Source organism: Myotis myotis, unplaced genomic scaffold (assembly GCF_014108235.1).
Source record: "Myotis myotis isolate mMyoMyo1 unplaced genomic scaffold, mMyoMyo1.p scaffold_m19_p_2, whole genome shotgun sequence".
Classification (NCBI taxonomy): domain Eukaryota; kingdom Metazoa; phylum Chordata; class Mammalia; order Chiroptera; family Vespertilionidae; genus Myotis; species Myotis myotis.
The window spans coordinates 175,616,861-175,631,019 of NW_023416324.1; the positions used below are offsets into that span (position 1 = coordinate 175,616,861).

At 35.0% G+C, this 14,159-nt stretch overlaps 1 protein-coding gene across 6 annotated transcripts in view; it reads left to right on the top strand.

Annotated features, from left to right (window-relative positions):
• Positions 1 to 14,159, top strand: part of DCUN1D1 (defective in cullin neddylation 1 domain containing 1) — a 33,519-nt gene that overhangs the window by 7,505 nt on the left and 11,855 nt on the right. For 4 of the 6 annotated variants that reach the window (XM_036347371.1, XM_036347372.1, XM_036347369.1 and 1 more), the window contains 4 exons: positions 4,666 to 4,882; positions 6,517 to 6,685; positions 7,286 to 7,297; positions 8,898 to 9,028. In XM_036347371.1, the coding sequence (XP_036203264.1) occupies positions 4,666 to 4,882; positions 6,517 to 6,685; positions 7,286 to 7,297; positions 8,898 to 9,028 (529 nt within the window). Of the gene's footprint in view, positions 1 to 847; positions 920 to 4,665; positions 4,883 to 6,516; positions 6,686 to 7,285; positions 7,298 to 8,897; positions 9,029 to 14,159 lie in introns of those variants that run through there. The other 2 variants (XM_036347370.1, XM_036347368.1) reach the window with 2 other exon arrangements.

The following is a 14,159-nucleotide window of genomic DNA, read 5'->3' on the forward strand; positions in this document are numbered from 1 at the left end:
GGGAATAGGATTTCTAGCTATTCCTCAGATTCTTAGCCTGGCTTTCTTGCAGAACTGTGCTTGTTAGTTGAATTGATTATTTTCCTGCACTTTTGATTTCAGACCTTTAACCTATGGGAAGTTTTTTTTATAGATGAGTGGTTTGGGATATTGTAAAACTTGGCTTTAACTATTGAATACTATGTATCATATATGAAAAGTATCATTTTCTGGACTTAAACTAGTTCTTAAGTTTCAGATGAAGTTAAACTGTTAATCATATGGAAAACACAGAATCAACATACAGAGCTTTTAGTGAGAATTATGAGTGGTCATTACAGTGTTGTGATTTTTAAAATGTTGCCTTTTGTGAGTTATATTCATCAACTCCTGAGATAACTAGAATTAAGTCAAGGGTGAGAAGATGAAGATTTAGAATAATAGAAATAATAAAATGTGTCTTAATTTTTAGCTTTTACAAATATCACTTACCCGTTAAAATTATTTCATTTCAAATTGTCAGGACTTAGTTAACTAGAAAATCATTTACCATGTTTATTATTTTTCTTGAGAGAAATACTTACATGAGAAATTTAACTTTATGATCATTATTATTTTCTTACCATAGAGCGTTTCTTGAGTCCATATTTTATCACAGTGGACTTTGTAGATTCAGTGGTAAAAAATACTTGACTACTTACATGATTCTTGGCTACATTCAAAGTATTTGTGTGATTTTTTTCCTAGATAATCTGTTATTTTAAATGTGATTTTTACATTTCTTGAGTGAAAAAAGTTACAAGCATGTGATAGATTTAAGTATTAGATAATATGTATTAACAACCATTTTTTTTTTTATTTTGGCAAGATGAACAAATAAGTGCTTTTTATTGTCCAGATTATAGTAGAACTTCTAATGTTGGTAATCTTCAATACAGTTGTAAGTAGCCTTCTATTACAAGAGACAGCATTCCTTTCCTCCCTCGTTTTCTTTCTTTCTCTTCCTCTTCATCCTCCATTCTCCTTTTATTTTTCTAAAATAAAAAATAATCAGAATATATCCTGTATTTTATACATTTTACATACCACTATTGAATTTCCTTGAAAACTTAATATCTAGATAGTTTTTACATTTGAGTACTGAATATTGTATTGCCTAATTTTATTTAGTGACCACTCTAGTTTTTTTTAAGTAGATCTTAAAGTAAGTGGCATATACGACAGTTGAGTGCTGAGTCATTGTAGTTGTCATATGTTTTTGGTCTTAGGAAGATTCCCCACTGGGTTTATAGTAGAAATAGAAAACATCCATCTGTTTCTTTTCCACTTCAGTTTTCTGTCCATCCTCTCATCTCCTATAAAATAATTATTTGCTGGCTAGATACCCTTTTTCTCTTCCTTAAGTTGATAAAAATTACAGCCTTTGGTACCATACTCTCAAAACACCTTGCCTGGTGCCCCCATATGGCCGGGGAAAAGGAGGTGCGAGTGTTACAGCTCTCATATATAGGCTTGGGAGAAGGGCAGGTCAACGTAGTCCACTCCAGCTTTACTCTAGGACAGCGTTTGAGATCACAGAATTGAGTACATCCTCTTCAGTAGGACAACAGGTGTTAAGATTTATTCTAGGTACAGAGAGTAAATAGAGAAATGATAAGTGTATGTGATAAATCCAAGAAGGAGGCAGAGGATACTAATCAGACTTTGCAGGAATGGGATTGCTTATTACTACTTGGCCTCGCAGCAACCCATATTATCAGTTCTCTACCAGGTATCACTCATTAGCTTTTATGGTGCTAGAAATGGGTAGCTGCAGCCTTTTTTCTGAAAATATATTTATATTGCCCATATACTGGAAATTTAAACCAGTTAAATAGTTTATGTGTATATATAGATATTATTTAATACATACACTTTTTTTTTCAAATAAAATATGACCTGGAATTAAATAATTGTAAATAAATGTATAATGTTGTTATTAGTTCGTGTGGGTAAGATGATTTTTTTATCTTTGTTCCCCCAACTTTCTGATACCTTGCTCTCTGACAGGAAGTCATTAGGAGAGTGAACAGCTCTTTTTGGCTTGCAGAATTGACTTAAGCTGTGTTTTTCCTTCTCTTCAACAAAAGTGGTTCAAGTTCCAGGGAACAGTGCATTGGATTTAACACTTCATGATGAAACCCCAAATAATCCTGATTGTTTTGCTGCCTCCAACAACAATTAGGAGAATAGGGGGAAAGTTATACAAAAGAAGTTGTATCAGGTTTAATTGAAAAATAATTTCCAGGATGTGGCCAGTAGTTACTCTTCTCAGTCAATCTCCAACACCTTATACATTATACAGTGGTCACTGATGGCCATAGGGACCCTCAATACTTCCCTGTTTTTCAAAGAAGGATTGAAACATGTTAGGATACTGTATCTTCCCAGGGAGAAAGGTATAGAAATTTTAAAAAAAAAGAGTTTTTACTAACAAAAATTGAAATCAAAGTGGCTTCCTTTTAATTAAACAGTATATTAAATAAGACAGGAATCTTCCTTGGGATTTGATTTCATTGTGGGTTTGTTGCAATTGAATTATGTCTTGAAGAATCACTTTTCAAAATGGAAGAATCTTAGACATTTAAGAGATGTATTATATAATGGGATATGAGTTACTAGTGTCCAGAGGTGGTAGTTATTAGTGAAGTAACAGAAGTTTAGTGGAGTTATAGTTCCTCAAATTTAATGAACAGAGGTTAAGATTTTAATCTGTAATATTAAGCAATAGCATATTTACAGAGAGGAGTATGGCTGGCAGGTCAGATTCCAGGGCATAAACGTTTTTCATGTTTGATTTTTGTATAGTGTTATTTTTACTTTGGGATAGGTGGAAATATATTTTTGGTAGTCTTTTTCCGGAAAATTTCAAAAGGCTTATAAATCTGTACAACAAGTAATGTGGTTTATATAAGATTACTATGATTTGGATTTATAAGACCTTTCTGTTCTTGTCCCATTTGCACTAATAATAACCTGGATAAGTTTTGAACTAATTCTTTAAACTTCTGGGTCTGTTTTCTCATCTGTACAATCAGGGGGTTGAAGTTTGTGATCTGTCAGATAAAAGATTCTGGGGTTCTCAGATGGTTGCTTATACCACAGGACTCTGTATCTATTAATGTATGCCATACATACATCATACATCCCTTTCCCTTCTTCATTTGCTGTAGAAGCTCAGGAAAAACCCAAGCTTAAAATTTTTTTTTGATTTTTTTTTTTTTTTTTTTTTTTTTTTTTTTAGAGAGCGAGGAAGGGGAGGCAGAGAGAAAAAGAAACAAACAAACATTGATCCATTGCCTCCCATACACACCAGACTGGTGATCCAGCCTACAACCCAGGCTATCTGCCCTGACCGGGAATTGAACCCTACACCTTTTGGTGTGTGGGATGACGCTCCAGACACCCTAACCACACTGACCAGGGCTAACCCAAGTATTTTGCTGAGAGATGGTGTTAGGAGACAAGAATAATAGTGGAGAGGCTGACATTCCATAGGAGACTAGCTTGGGTGGGAGAGGAGGGAGAACATGGTCCTTAATAGTGGGAGAGAGTGCAGGGCCTAATTGCCTTGTTTCATTTTGCTTAGGGTTCAGGCCAGATGAGAAATGAATCAGTATCAACATAAGGCAAGTGAGAAAAGGTTGTTATTACAGTAGAGAGGCATTTTGGAGAGAGGCTATGCTAGGCTCAGGCTAGGGGGAAAAGGTGGTTCTTTCAGGGGGAAAAAGGGAGAATCCTGTTTACCTTTGTTGGAAGGATGCATGTTAGTTCATATTTCAGGGCTTCTGATTTGAATGAAAATATGAAATTTTATTGGTAATTATCTTGGTTTCTGAACACCACCAGGAGAAATAGAAGCTACTCATAGTCTGTTACTTTCTCACATTTGCTATAAAATAGCAAGACAACAAGGGGTAGGGTTGGGAGGAGAATTGTATCCTATGTTTTTTATAGTGGGTTTTAGGACTGCAACAGAAACCTGTTAATCGCATTGTTACCCAGGGTCATTTGCCTGTTCTGGCTAGCTAGATAATGTCACCTTCCCCACCAGTCTTTATATGTATATCCCTTTAGAACAGTGGTTCTCAACCTTCCTAATGCCACGACCCTTTAATTCAGTTCCTCATGTTGTGGTGACCCCCAATTTCATTGTTACAAATTGAACATAATTAAAGCATAGTGATTAATCACAAAAACAATATGTAATTATATATGTGTTTTCCGATGGTCTTAGGCGACCCCTGTGAAAGGGTCGTTCGACCCCCAAAGGGGTCGCAACCCACAGGTTGAGAACCGCTGTTTTAGAACTTTGTGCTTGGTCAAGGTTTTGAGAGTAGCTATACTTCCCTTCTACAGCCTTTATAGTGCTCTCAGGATCCACTTTTAGAAGAAATGCAGGATGGTTGAACTTCCTTTGCCTCTGTCCTAGTTTCTTTTCCAAAAGGATACTAAATTTTGTGTTTTAGATTTCTTAAAAATTTGTCTTTCTGATTAATAGTAGATCAAAAATAAATCTTGAGCTAAAATGTTTTAATAAATTATGAGGAAAAAGTATTGATGAGTGATTAGTCAGGCATATAGGAATACCACTTTAGTGTTCTGTGATTTTACATAGTGTTTCAGTTTATTTTCTGGTTTCAATAGAACAAGTTGAAATCATCGCAGAAGGATAAAGTTCGTCAGTTTATGATCTTCACACAATCTAGTGAAAAAACAGCAGTAAGTTGCCTGTCTCAAAATGACTGGAAGTTAGATGTTGCAACAGACAATTTTTTCCAAAATCCTGAACTTTATATACGAGAGAGTGTAAAAGGATCATTGGACAGGAAGAAGTTAGAACAACTATACAATAGATACAAAGGTGAGTGTTTACTTGTAACTTTAAATATTTTGAACCAGGTGTTCCAAAGTTATAGGCTGCTTGTGAGAAATAATACATAGAACATATTTATAGGTATTTATATATATGTATAATACATAGAACATATGATATAGGTGGATATCTTAACAGAACTCTGTAGATCTTAGAATTACTTCAAAGAGATCTAAGATAATTTATTTTTCTCTTTCCACTAAAATTTTTTCTTAGCCTCTTTATTTCCTCCCCCATGATGGAGAGGAAATAGAGAAGAGGGGCTGGGGGGTATACTTCCCTTCTACAGCCTTTGAGAAGGGGGGCTGGGGGCCTTCCTTCCCCCCGTCCATTTCATAAAACTCAGCTGAACTGATTTTAAGAAAACCTGCATGATAACTTTAATAACCTTTAAAGAACTTATAAGTAATATACTCTTTAAAATATTTAAACAATACAAAATAGATGATTGAAGAAAAAGTTAATAGTTTCTCCATTTTTTCCTTATTTATTTTCTTGAGGGAACCAGCATTTAATTCTGGTGGATCCTTCCATGTCTTTTTTATTTATGCAGGAATATGTATACACAGTTTAAAATTTTTTTCAAAAATGGGATATTTTATGCATAATTCATTCTCCCAAATCAGAAAAGTCACCTTTTTTTTTTTTTATTGTTAGAGATGTTAGCAAAGCACACTTGGCAGCAGCGTATGAGTGCCTCTTTCTCCTTGTATTTGTCATTATTTAAAGATTTTTCTGTCTGATAAGTAAATATTCATAGTTGGTATTTTTCTTTAACTTGAACAACAGATATTTATATTGTTGAGATTAGGATTTAATTGCTGAGTTTATAGTTTTTCTGATACTCTCAAGACGTAATTGCTGTGGTAGAGTAAACTTAGTTTTAAGGAAAAAAAGATTTTTTGTATAGAATACTGTTAATTTAGAATGCTTACTTAAAATATGGATAGGTTCAGTAAAAATCCTTTATCTCTATATAGACTGTCTGATTTTCTGAATGTGTATGAGTATGGGACATTTTTCATATGAATAAATGAGACTTAAAAATCACATGTCCATCTTATATAAAAGTGGGTGGGGCAAAAGTAGATATGCAGTTGTTTGTATGGAAAAAAACAATAATTAATAACACAAGAATGAACTCTGTGTTTTGTGTACTCACAACTATAAACCTACTTTGCCCCACCCTGTGTATTCTCCTGTTCATCCTTCTATTAGAGTTTATGTTAGTATGTAGCATGAAGTGTGAATCCATCTTTTCACACTTTTATTAAATTTATTGGGGTGACATTGGTTACTAGGATCGTATAGGTTTCAAGTATACATTTCTATGATACATGATCTGTATGTTGCATTGTGTGCTCACTACCCAAAGTCAAACCATCTTTTGTCACCATATATTAGGCTCCCTCCACCCCCCACCACCTCCTGTTCATATTAAGAGTGCTATTTTGAGGGCACATTGGCTTTGAATATTACAGGGAGGAAATATTTAGTAATGCTGCTTCATCTTTGATCTATGTGATTATTTTTTAATGGAGCATACAGCATTACCTTTTTAGTTTTAGGAATAGTATAATAAAGTATGGCATTAATTTAATATTGCATTGTTATTTGTGAAGATCCTCAAGATGAAAATAAAATTGGAATAGATGGTATACAACAGTTCTGTGATGACCTGGCCCTCGATCCAGCCAGCATTAGTGTGTTGATCATTGCATGGAAGTTCAGAGCAGCAACACAGTGCGAGTTCTCCAAGCAAGAGTTCATGGACGGCATGACAGAATTAGTGTGAGTACATAATTATCAAAGGAAATTAAGGCTCATTACTATGAGAATTACTATGGAAATGAATTATGGTATGAGTTTTTTAATGTAAACATAAATTTGTCAGCCCACAAGCATTGTTATAACAGAAATGGGCTAATCTGCTAATTCCTTCCCATGTTATCCAGTTTTCTGGGTTTGTCAAGTTACCTGTATAGTTAGTACAGCCTATTCCATTTACATTGTACTTATATTAAAATAAATTTTAATTACTAATAAAATTACTAATATTTAACATAATATTGAAATGAGCAAGTTTTAAGGTATTTCCTAATGTGAGGCTGCAAATTCTGAATTTATGAACAGCTCTTAGAATTTAAAATTTTAGAAGTTACTAATCACTTTTTGTTCAGTTTATCTTGATATCTGATTAGCTTAAATGACTTGGGATAAATAAATTGAAAAGTCATGGGTAGAGGTTTTACCTATGGCCTCTAGTTGTCTGTATTTAATGAGGCTGCAAAAATACTCAGTCTATGGATAGGTAACAGGCTGTCCTTTGTTTTTAGCGGATGACTATTAAATAATAATAGCTAACATTTGTTGAACATTTTTTTATTTCAGGAACTGTGCTAAGTAAGTACTTCACCTACCTCTTCACAATAACTGTGTATGAGAAGTATTTATATCCCCATTTTAGAGATGAGGAAAGTGAGGTACAGAGAACTAGAGTTAGGTAGTATTAAAGTCAGGATTTGAACCCAGGCATTCTGACCTTGAGCCTGAGGTGCACTGTAATCAATCAGGGTCCAGACAAGACACAAAAATATATCAGTACTTTGAATAGGTTAAATTTAAAATATTGTGTTATGTAAAAGGAGCAAAAGAAAGTTTTGAGGTATAACAGAGGTAGCAGTTGCAAGAAACTGCCACCACCCCTGGAACTGAGGGAAATGAATAAGCAAGGAACCTAGACACTTAAGAGATCCCCACAGGGATCTCAGAGGAGAGGGCATGGCTGCTGCAGAACACAAAGCCTGTGATGCCTGCCTTGTCTGCCACTCTGATGAAGAGAAACTGGCTAGAGGCCACTTGCTATGGGGCCATGTGAGCTGCCACCATTGGTAAGCACTGCTGGGACCTTCCAGCACGCTGAAACCCTTGCTCTCTGCAGAAAACAGACTGGGATAGGAAAGGTTCCTTTCCTCTTTTAGCCTTTCATTGCCCTCTGTTGGTAGAACCTAACAGTGAGCCAACTGGCAAGAAAAAGAAAATCTCACAATTTATAGTCCACTACAGATAGTCACAATTTAGGGCAAAGAAGAGTGGGTTTAAAGTTGAGAGGTAATAAATTAATAACTGGCCTAGACACTGTGTTCCACAGCCAAAGCTAGCCCCATCCTGAACTTGCAGTTTTCTATGCTAAGACAGATGTTATTAAAACGCACTTTTTTTTCTTTTGAAACTGCATTTATGTACAAAATGATGAACTTCCAAATCGAAATTTTAATTTACCAGTAATGATCTGGGAGGCATTATAAAGAACATAGAAGGAAAATAAAAGCAAAAAGATCAGAAGAAAAAGTGGAGTGATTGCTTTTGTAGACTCTATAAGAAATAGAATATTTCTACCTTAAGGCTGTTATATGGAAAGTAAGACTAGTACTTGGACCCTTTCAACCCCTTAGAAGTTGAATGCTTTGCAAAAAATAGAAAAAGCTTACTGTGGATTCTAACTTCAGTTGGAAATAGTAGGGTGCTCAGCAGATACTTATACTTTATATAACAAAAAGTAACTTTTCAAGAAAAGTGCATTCTCACCGAAGTAAGAAATTATGCTTTCAGTTAGTTTGGAAGCTAGACATGTGATTTGTTACCATCAAAGGAGTATCTACTACAGTTTAAACTGGTGGTGGTTGTTAATTAGTATACATTCTCATCTGTTCACAACAGCTGACTTCTACATTTCAGGTGTGTTAATAGTCCAGTGAGTTATGTAATTAAAAGTAATGGCCCATTTCTTTTAAAGATAGTAATTATTTCTAACATTTAATCACTTCAGACCTTTTCTTCCTCTAACTAAACCCATACTTGTTTATATAATGTAAAAAGAATGACAGCTGTCTGATTTTTAAAAAGTTCTATGAAATAAAGATAAGCTATCATAGGAATAAGTTAAGTCCTTAATTTATAGTGAAAAAGTTTTACCTTTTATAAATTTAATTTTACAATGTAGATGTGACAGCATAGAAAAACTAAAGGCCCAGATACCCAAGATGGAACAAGAATTGAAAGAACCAGGACGATTTAAGGATTTTTACCAGTTTACTTTTAATTTTGCAAAGAATCCAGGACAAAAAGGATTAGGTAAGAATTTTTAAAAATTATATTTGGTGTTTCAAATACATTCAAATACATTGACAGTGTCACTTTTGTTTTGTAATAGAAAGTTATGTGTTTTGAGCAAAAAATATGAAAATACCAGTTCCTGAAAAGCAGTGAGAAACAGTGAACTTCTGGTTACTCGAAAAATACTGAGCACATTCAGAATAGGGTTGGTTACCCTGGATATCACATGTGAACCACTGATTTTTTTTTTTTTTTTAAAGAACTGTACAGAAAATAAATACTTGTTAAAATTCCCCTGACATATGTATGTCCATTTGTTTATTTCCCAGAAGATATTATAAGGTCTTAGGATCATAAGTTATTTCACTATGGATCTGTAGAATAGCATTATAGGATTTGTAAATCATAAAATGATTTATTTGGAGACCATAAGAAAGAATTTTAAAAAAGATGATTATCATTCATAATCTTAACCTGAAATAACTACTGTTAACAATTTAGATTAATCTATACTGTATGTAATATCCATACATTTGGGGATGGCAGAGAGAATATGGAACTAAAAGCTACAGTATAATTTACGTTTACCCAGAAAGATTGGACAGTAGCAGATAATATAAAATAACATGTGTGAGGGTTTTAGATAAAAGTGGAAATGAGTAAAAGCTGGAATGGTCGGGGCATACTTCCTGGGAAGATGGGATGTGACTAAAGGGTTTGCTTTGGCTGGGCAAGGGAAGATAGAAGGTGTTCCAGTGAGAGGGTAGTTATGAATGAGGGTCTGAAACTTGAGAAATAAACTTGACTTTGTGGAAGCCAGAAAATGTTGACTTGATTTTAGTGCTTGTTTGGCGATTAAATTGGTGAAACACATTAAGGCTCAGTAACCACAGGCTTCTTTTAAAAACAGGACAGAAAGGTTTAAATTAGAATTTGTGGGCAATGGGGAGGCACTGAAGATTTTGATGATGGCAGTAACTTCCATTTAACATGAGCTTTCAGTTTGCCTGGCAATGTGGTAAGGACTTTACATACACTGCCACATTTAATGTTTAACAACTTCATGAAGTTATTATTTCATTCAATAATTCACCACTTGCACTGTCCCAAGTACATAATAATAGAGCACTAGCCATTTTTTTTATCCTTACTTTGCAGATAAGGATACTGAGACACAGGTAGGTTAAATAAGTTACCCATTGATTGAAGTGAGTTTGTTTTTTTATTTTGAATATACAGTAGTTGGAGAGGCTATTAGGAGTCTTTTGTACTAATTCTTCTTTATATTTTAGGTCAGAGGGGGGGAAAAGCATTGAGAAAAAGATATGTGGATAGGGATTAGACCGAGGAAGTGATTGAACATTAGTGAGGAAGGGATGAATGTAGAACATTTGTATGGAAGAATTGGCCTAAAGAGTGACCAACCTGAAACTGGTTTATAAAATATCTGTAAAGCAAAATTCTAAACAGTGAAGCCTCAGTTCCAACTGATCCTTCAGTTTAGGCTGGATATTCTTACAGAAAAATTTCTCATTTTGCAGATAAAATAAGCTAGTATACCTAGGGTTGGTTTCTCTATCTTATATCTGTGGCAACCAGTTAACTGGGCTATTTTTTCTAGTCTTTTGCTTTCGACACATAAAAACCAATTAAGGTGTTTAATGTATATGTATATACTAAGATAATTATTTTTGTTATGTTTAGAAATATAACACATTATTTTGGTAAGATTAAACAAAATGTGAATATCAATGATGATTTAAAGGGGATGAATCTATTTCTTACTTATATCCCTTAGCTCTTACTGGAGTACAAAATAAATAATATTTTTGGGTGAATATGTAGTTTTGATATTGAATCTTAGTTTTTATTATATGATGAAAATAAAGCAAAACTGAACTTTTTTAGCTATTGGATATATTAATATGGTAAATTGGATTTTTAGATTACAGACAAAACTGAGAAAAAGATTATGCAGAAGAATTAAGTTTAAAAATTATGTGGGGGGGATGAGGACACATTTGTAATACCTTAACTAATAATAATAAAAAAAAAGAAACATCAAAAAAAAAGTTTAAAAATTATGTTTATTCTTTTATCTAGTAGGTATTGAGCTTAAGAAAAATGGTATAGTGTTTTTGTTTTGCAAGATGAAAAGAGTGCTGAAGATTAGTTATACAACAGTGTGAATGTACCTAACACTACTGAATTGCACACTTAAAAATGTTTAAGATGATACATTTCATGTTATGTATGTTTAACCACAATTTTCAAATTTGTTTTTAAGTTCCTCCAAGCCATAGAATGTACAACAGAGTGAGCCCTAATGTAAAATACGGTATTTAGCTAATAATATACCTATATTGGCTTATCAATTACAAGATGTTAAAAATACTGGAAATGAGGGGAAGGGAGGAGAGGTTTGGGGGAACTCTGTACTTTTTCCGCAATTTTTCCCATAAACTTGAAACTAAAACTAAAATTGTCCTAATTCAAAAAAGAAAACTGTAATAAAAGTAAGTCATAGTTTCTCTTTTTGTTTTGCAATGGTGTTGGTTGTCAGGAAATGTAATGACTTGTTTAGTTGAAGAACTTGATTAAAGAGAAAACAGTTTTCTTGACAGCCTTTCCAAGAGTTTACGGGCTCATATATTGAAGTGTATTTGGCAGAGAGTAATTAGAAAATCATAGGAGAGGAAGTGAGGTCCAAAACAAATTGGCAGAGAGTAGCAGTGACAGCACTGTGGTTTATTCATATACTAGAGGCCTGGTACCCCAAATTCATGAACTGGGGGAGGGGGTTGTCCCTCAGCCCAGCCTGTTCCCTCTCACAGTCCGGGACTCCTCGCTCCTTACCGCCTGCCTGCTCGCCACTCCGTACCACTCGGCTCGCTGCTCCTTAGTGCTGCTGCAGAGGCAGGAGAGGCTCCCGACACTGCTCTGCACGTGCCAGCTGTGAGCCCTGTGGGAGCACACTGAATATCAGGGGGCAGCTCCTGCACTGAGCATCTGTCCCCTGGTGGTCAGTGCGCATCATAGCGACTGGTTCTTCTGCTGTAACAGTCACTTAGGCTTTTATTATATAGACTAGAGGCCCAGTGCACGAATTCATGCATGGGTGGGATTTGACCGGCCCACCCCAATTGGGGCTGATTGGGCCAGGCTGGCTAGGGCGAGGAGCCGCGGGCAGTTGGCGGGCCAGCCCTGCCCCTGATTGGGGTAGGGGGGACTGATTAGGGGCAGGGCCACCCCGGGGGAGGGGTTGCAGGTGGTTGGCTGTCCCCACCCCCTGGTTGAACTCCTAGTCCAGGGGACAATTTGTATATTAGCCTTTTATTATATAGGATTATTATATAGGATAGCTGTGCTAGTGATAGTAAGAGCTGGTGTTTCCATTTTTTGTCATTGTCTATAACCTTATTTCTTATAATAGTAGGATGGGGTGCTTCCTTTATCACCAGCTGCTTCAGTCACCTACAATTTCTGATAGTCTTCTGAATCTTAAATTTTTGAAAGGGACTTCATAAGTCCTCTGTTAGATCTAAAGTAGCATCCGTACCTGGTGTTCATTTAGCTTCTACTTTTGAACATAGGGAAAGTGGGCATTTTGTTTTAGGAAGTGGTCCATTCTCTCACAGGATACGCTTATCACACAGTTCTTCCTTACAAGCTAACATCTTTGTCTTTATAACTTCCATCATTGCTCTTATTTGTCCTCAAACACAGAGGAAGTCTAACCTTAAAAGGTTACTATCACCCTTCGCCTTTGTTCCAGGTCAGTATCCTAATTATTTTAACTGTTCATTTGAGGAGACCTTTATTATTCCTGTTACTGTCCCTTGTAGACACATTTTTAGTCTTTCAGTTTCTCTCAGAATAGAGCTCTTGAAGCTGAACATAATACTTCAGACCGAGGCTGTTTAATGTAGAACACCGTGAGTCTGTTATTTCTTGTGGGGCTGATTGTTTATTTGGTCAAAAATGGCATTTGTTCTTTAGCGGCCCTGTCATTTTGAGGACCATCCTGAACTTTAATTAGACTAAAGTCTGTAGGTTATTTTCTTGTAAACTGTGGTTTTCAGGTAGAATTCTACACCTGTTAAATGATTAAAAAGTTTTTAACATTGTTAAACATTTACTTTAATAATTGATTGTTTTTAAAGTGTATTTTCATCTATAAAATCCTCTTTGGCTCTTGTAACAACCCTTTCTGCTAAGTAAAAAGAAACCTGTTATCCTCTTTTCATGATGAGGAAAATCATGTTAGAGAGGCTGACTTATTAAAGCCCATAACTTTAGAGTTATGTGAGAACTGTGATTCAACCTCAGATCTGACTCCAATTTTTGCATTTTTAAAATTACACTATGTTGTGCTAACTGTAGATATTTCTAAGTAAATGAAAACATTTTGAATAGGATTTTTAATCACTATTCTGTCCTCCCTAGTGAGTTGGCAACATTTTGTTTCCTGTAGGGACAGTGTTTGGATCCAATCTTAATTCATTTTCATGTTCATCTGGCACTCAGTTGATCATCTTTTATGAAATCCCACATTGGCCTTTTTATTCTACTTAAAAGAATGACACAGGGATTACCTCTGTTTGCATTTTTTTAAAAATTATATTTTATTGATTTTTTACAGAGAGGAAGGGAGAGGGATAGAGAGTTAGAAACATCGATCAGCTGCCTCCTGCACACCTCCTACTGAGGATGTACCCGCAACCATGGTACATACCTTTGACAGGAATCAAACCTGGGACCTTTCAGTCTGCAGGCCGACGCTCCATCCACTGAGCCAAATGGCTAGGGCTCTGTTTGCATTTTTAATTTTACTGTAAGGGCTTATCTCTTTTTCTCTGCATTTTCCTTCTATTCTAACTGCTTTTATTTCCTTTTATCTTATTATTGAATTTGTTCTTTTCAATACTGCTTTAGAACCCATAATAATACATTTTTTAAATTATTTTAAAAAAAGTAATAGTAAGGTCATTATTTACCACGCCCCATTTTAAATGTTTTATATGTATTAACTCATTTAATCTTTAACAACAACCTGTGAGAGTACATACAATTATTTTAAACTGAATTAGAGACGTGAATTCAGTTGTCCAAGATCATTATCTAGTGCTAGAGTTGAAATTTAAGAGGC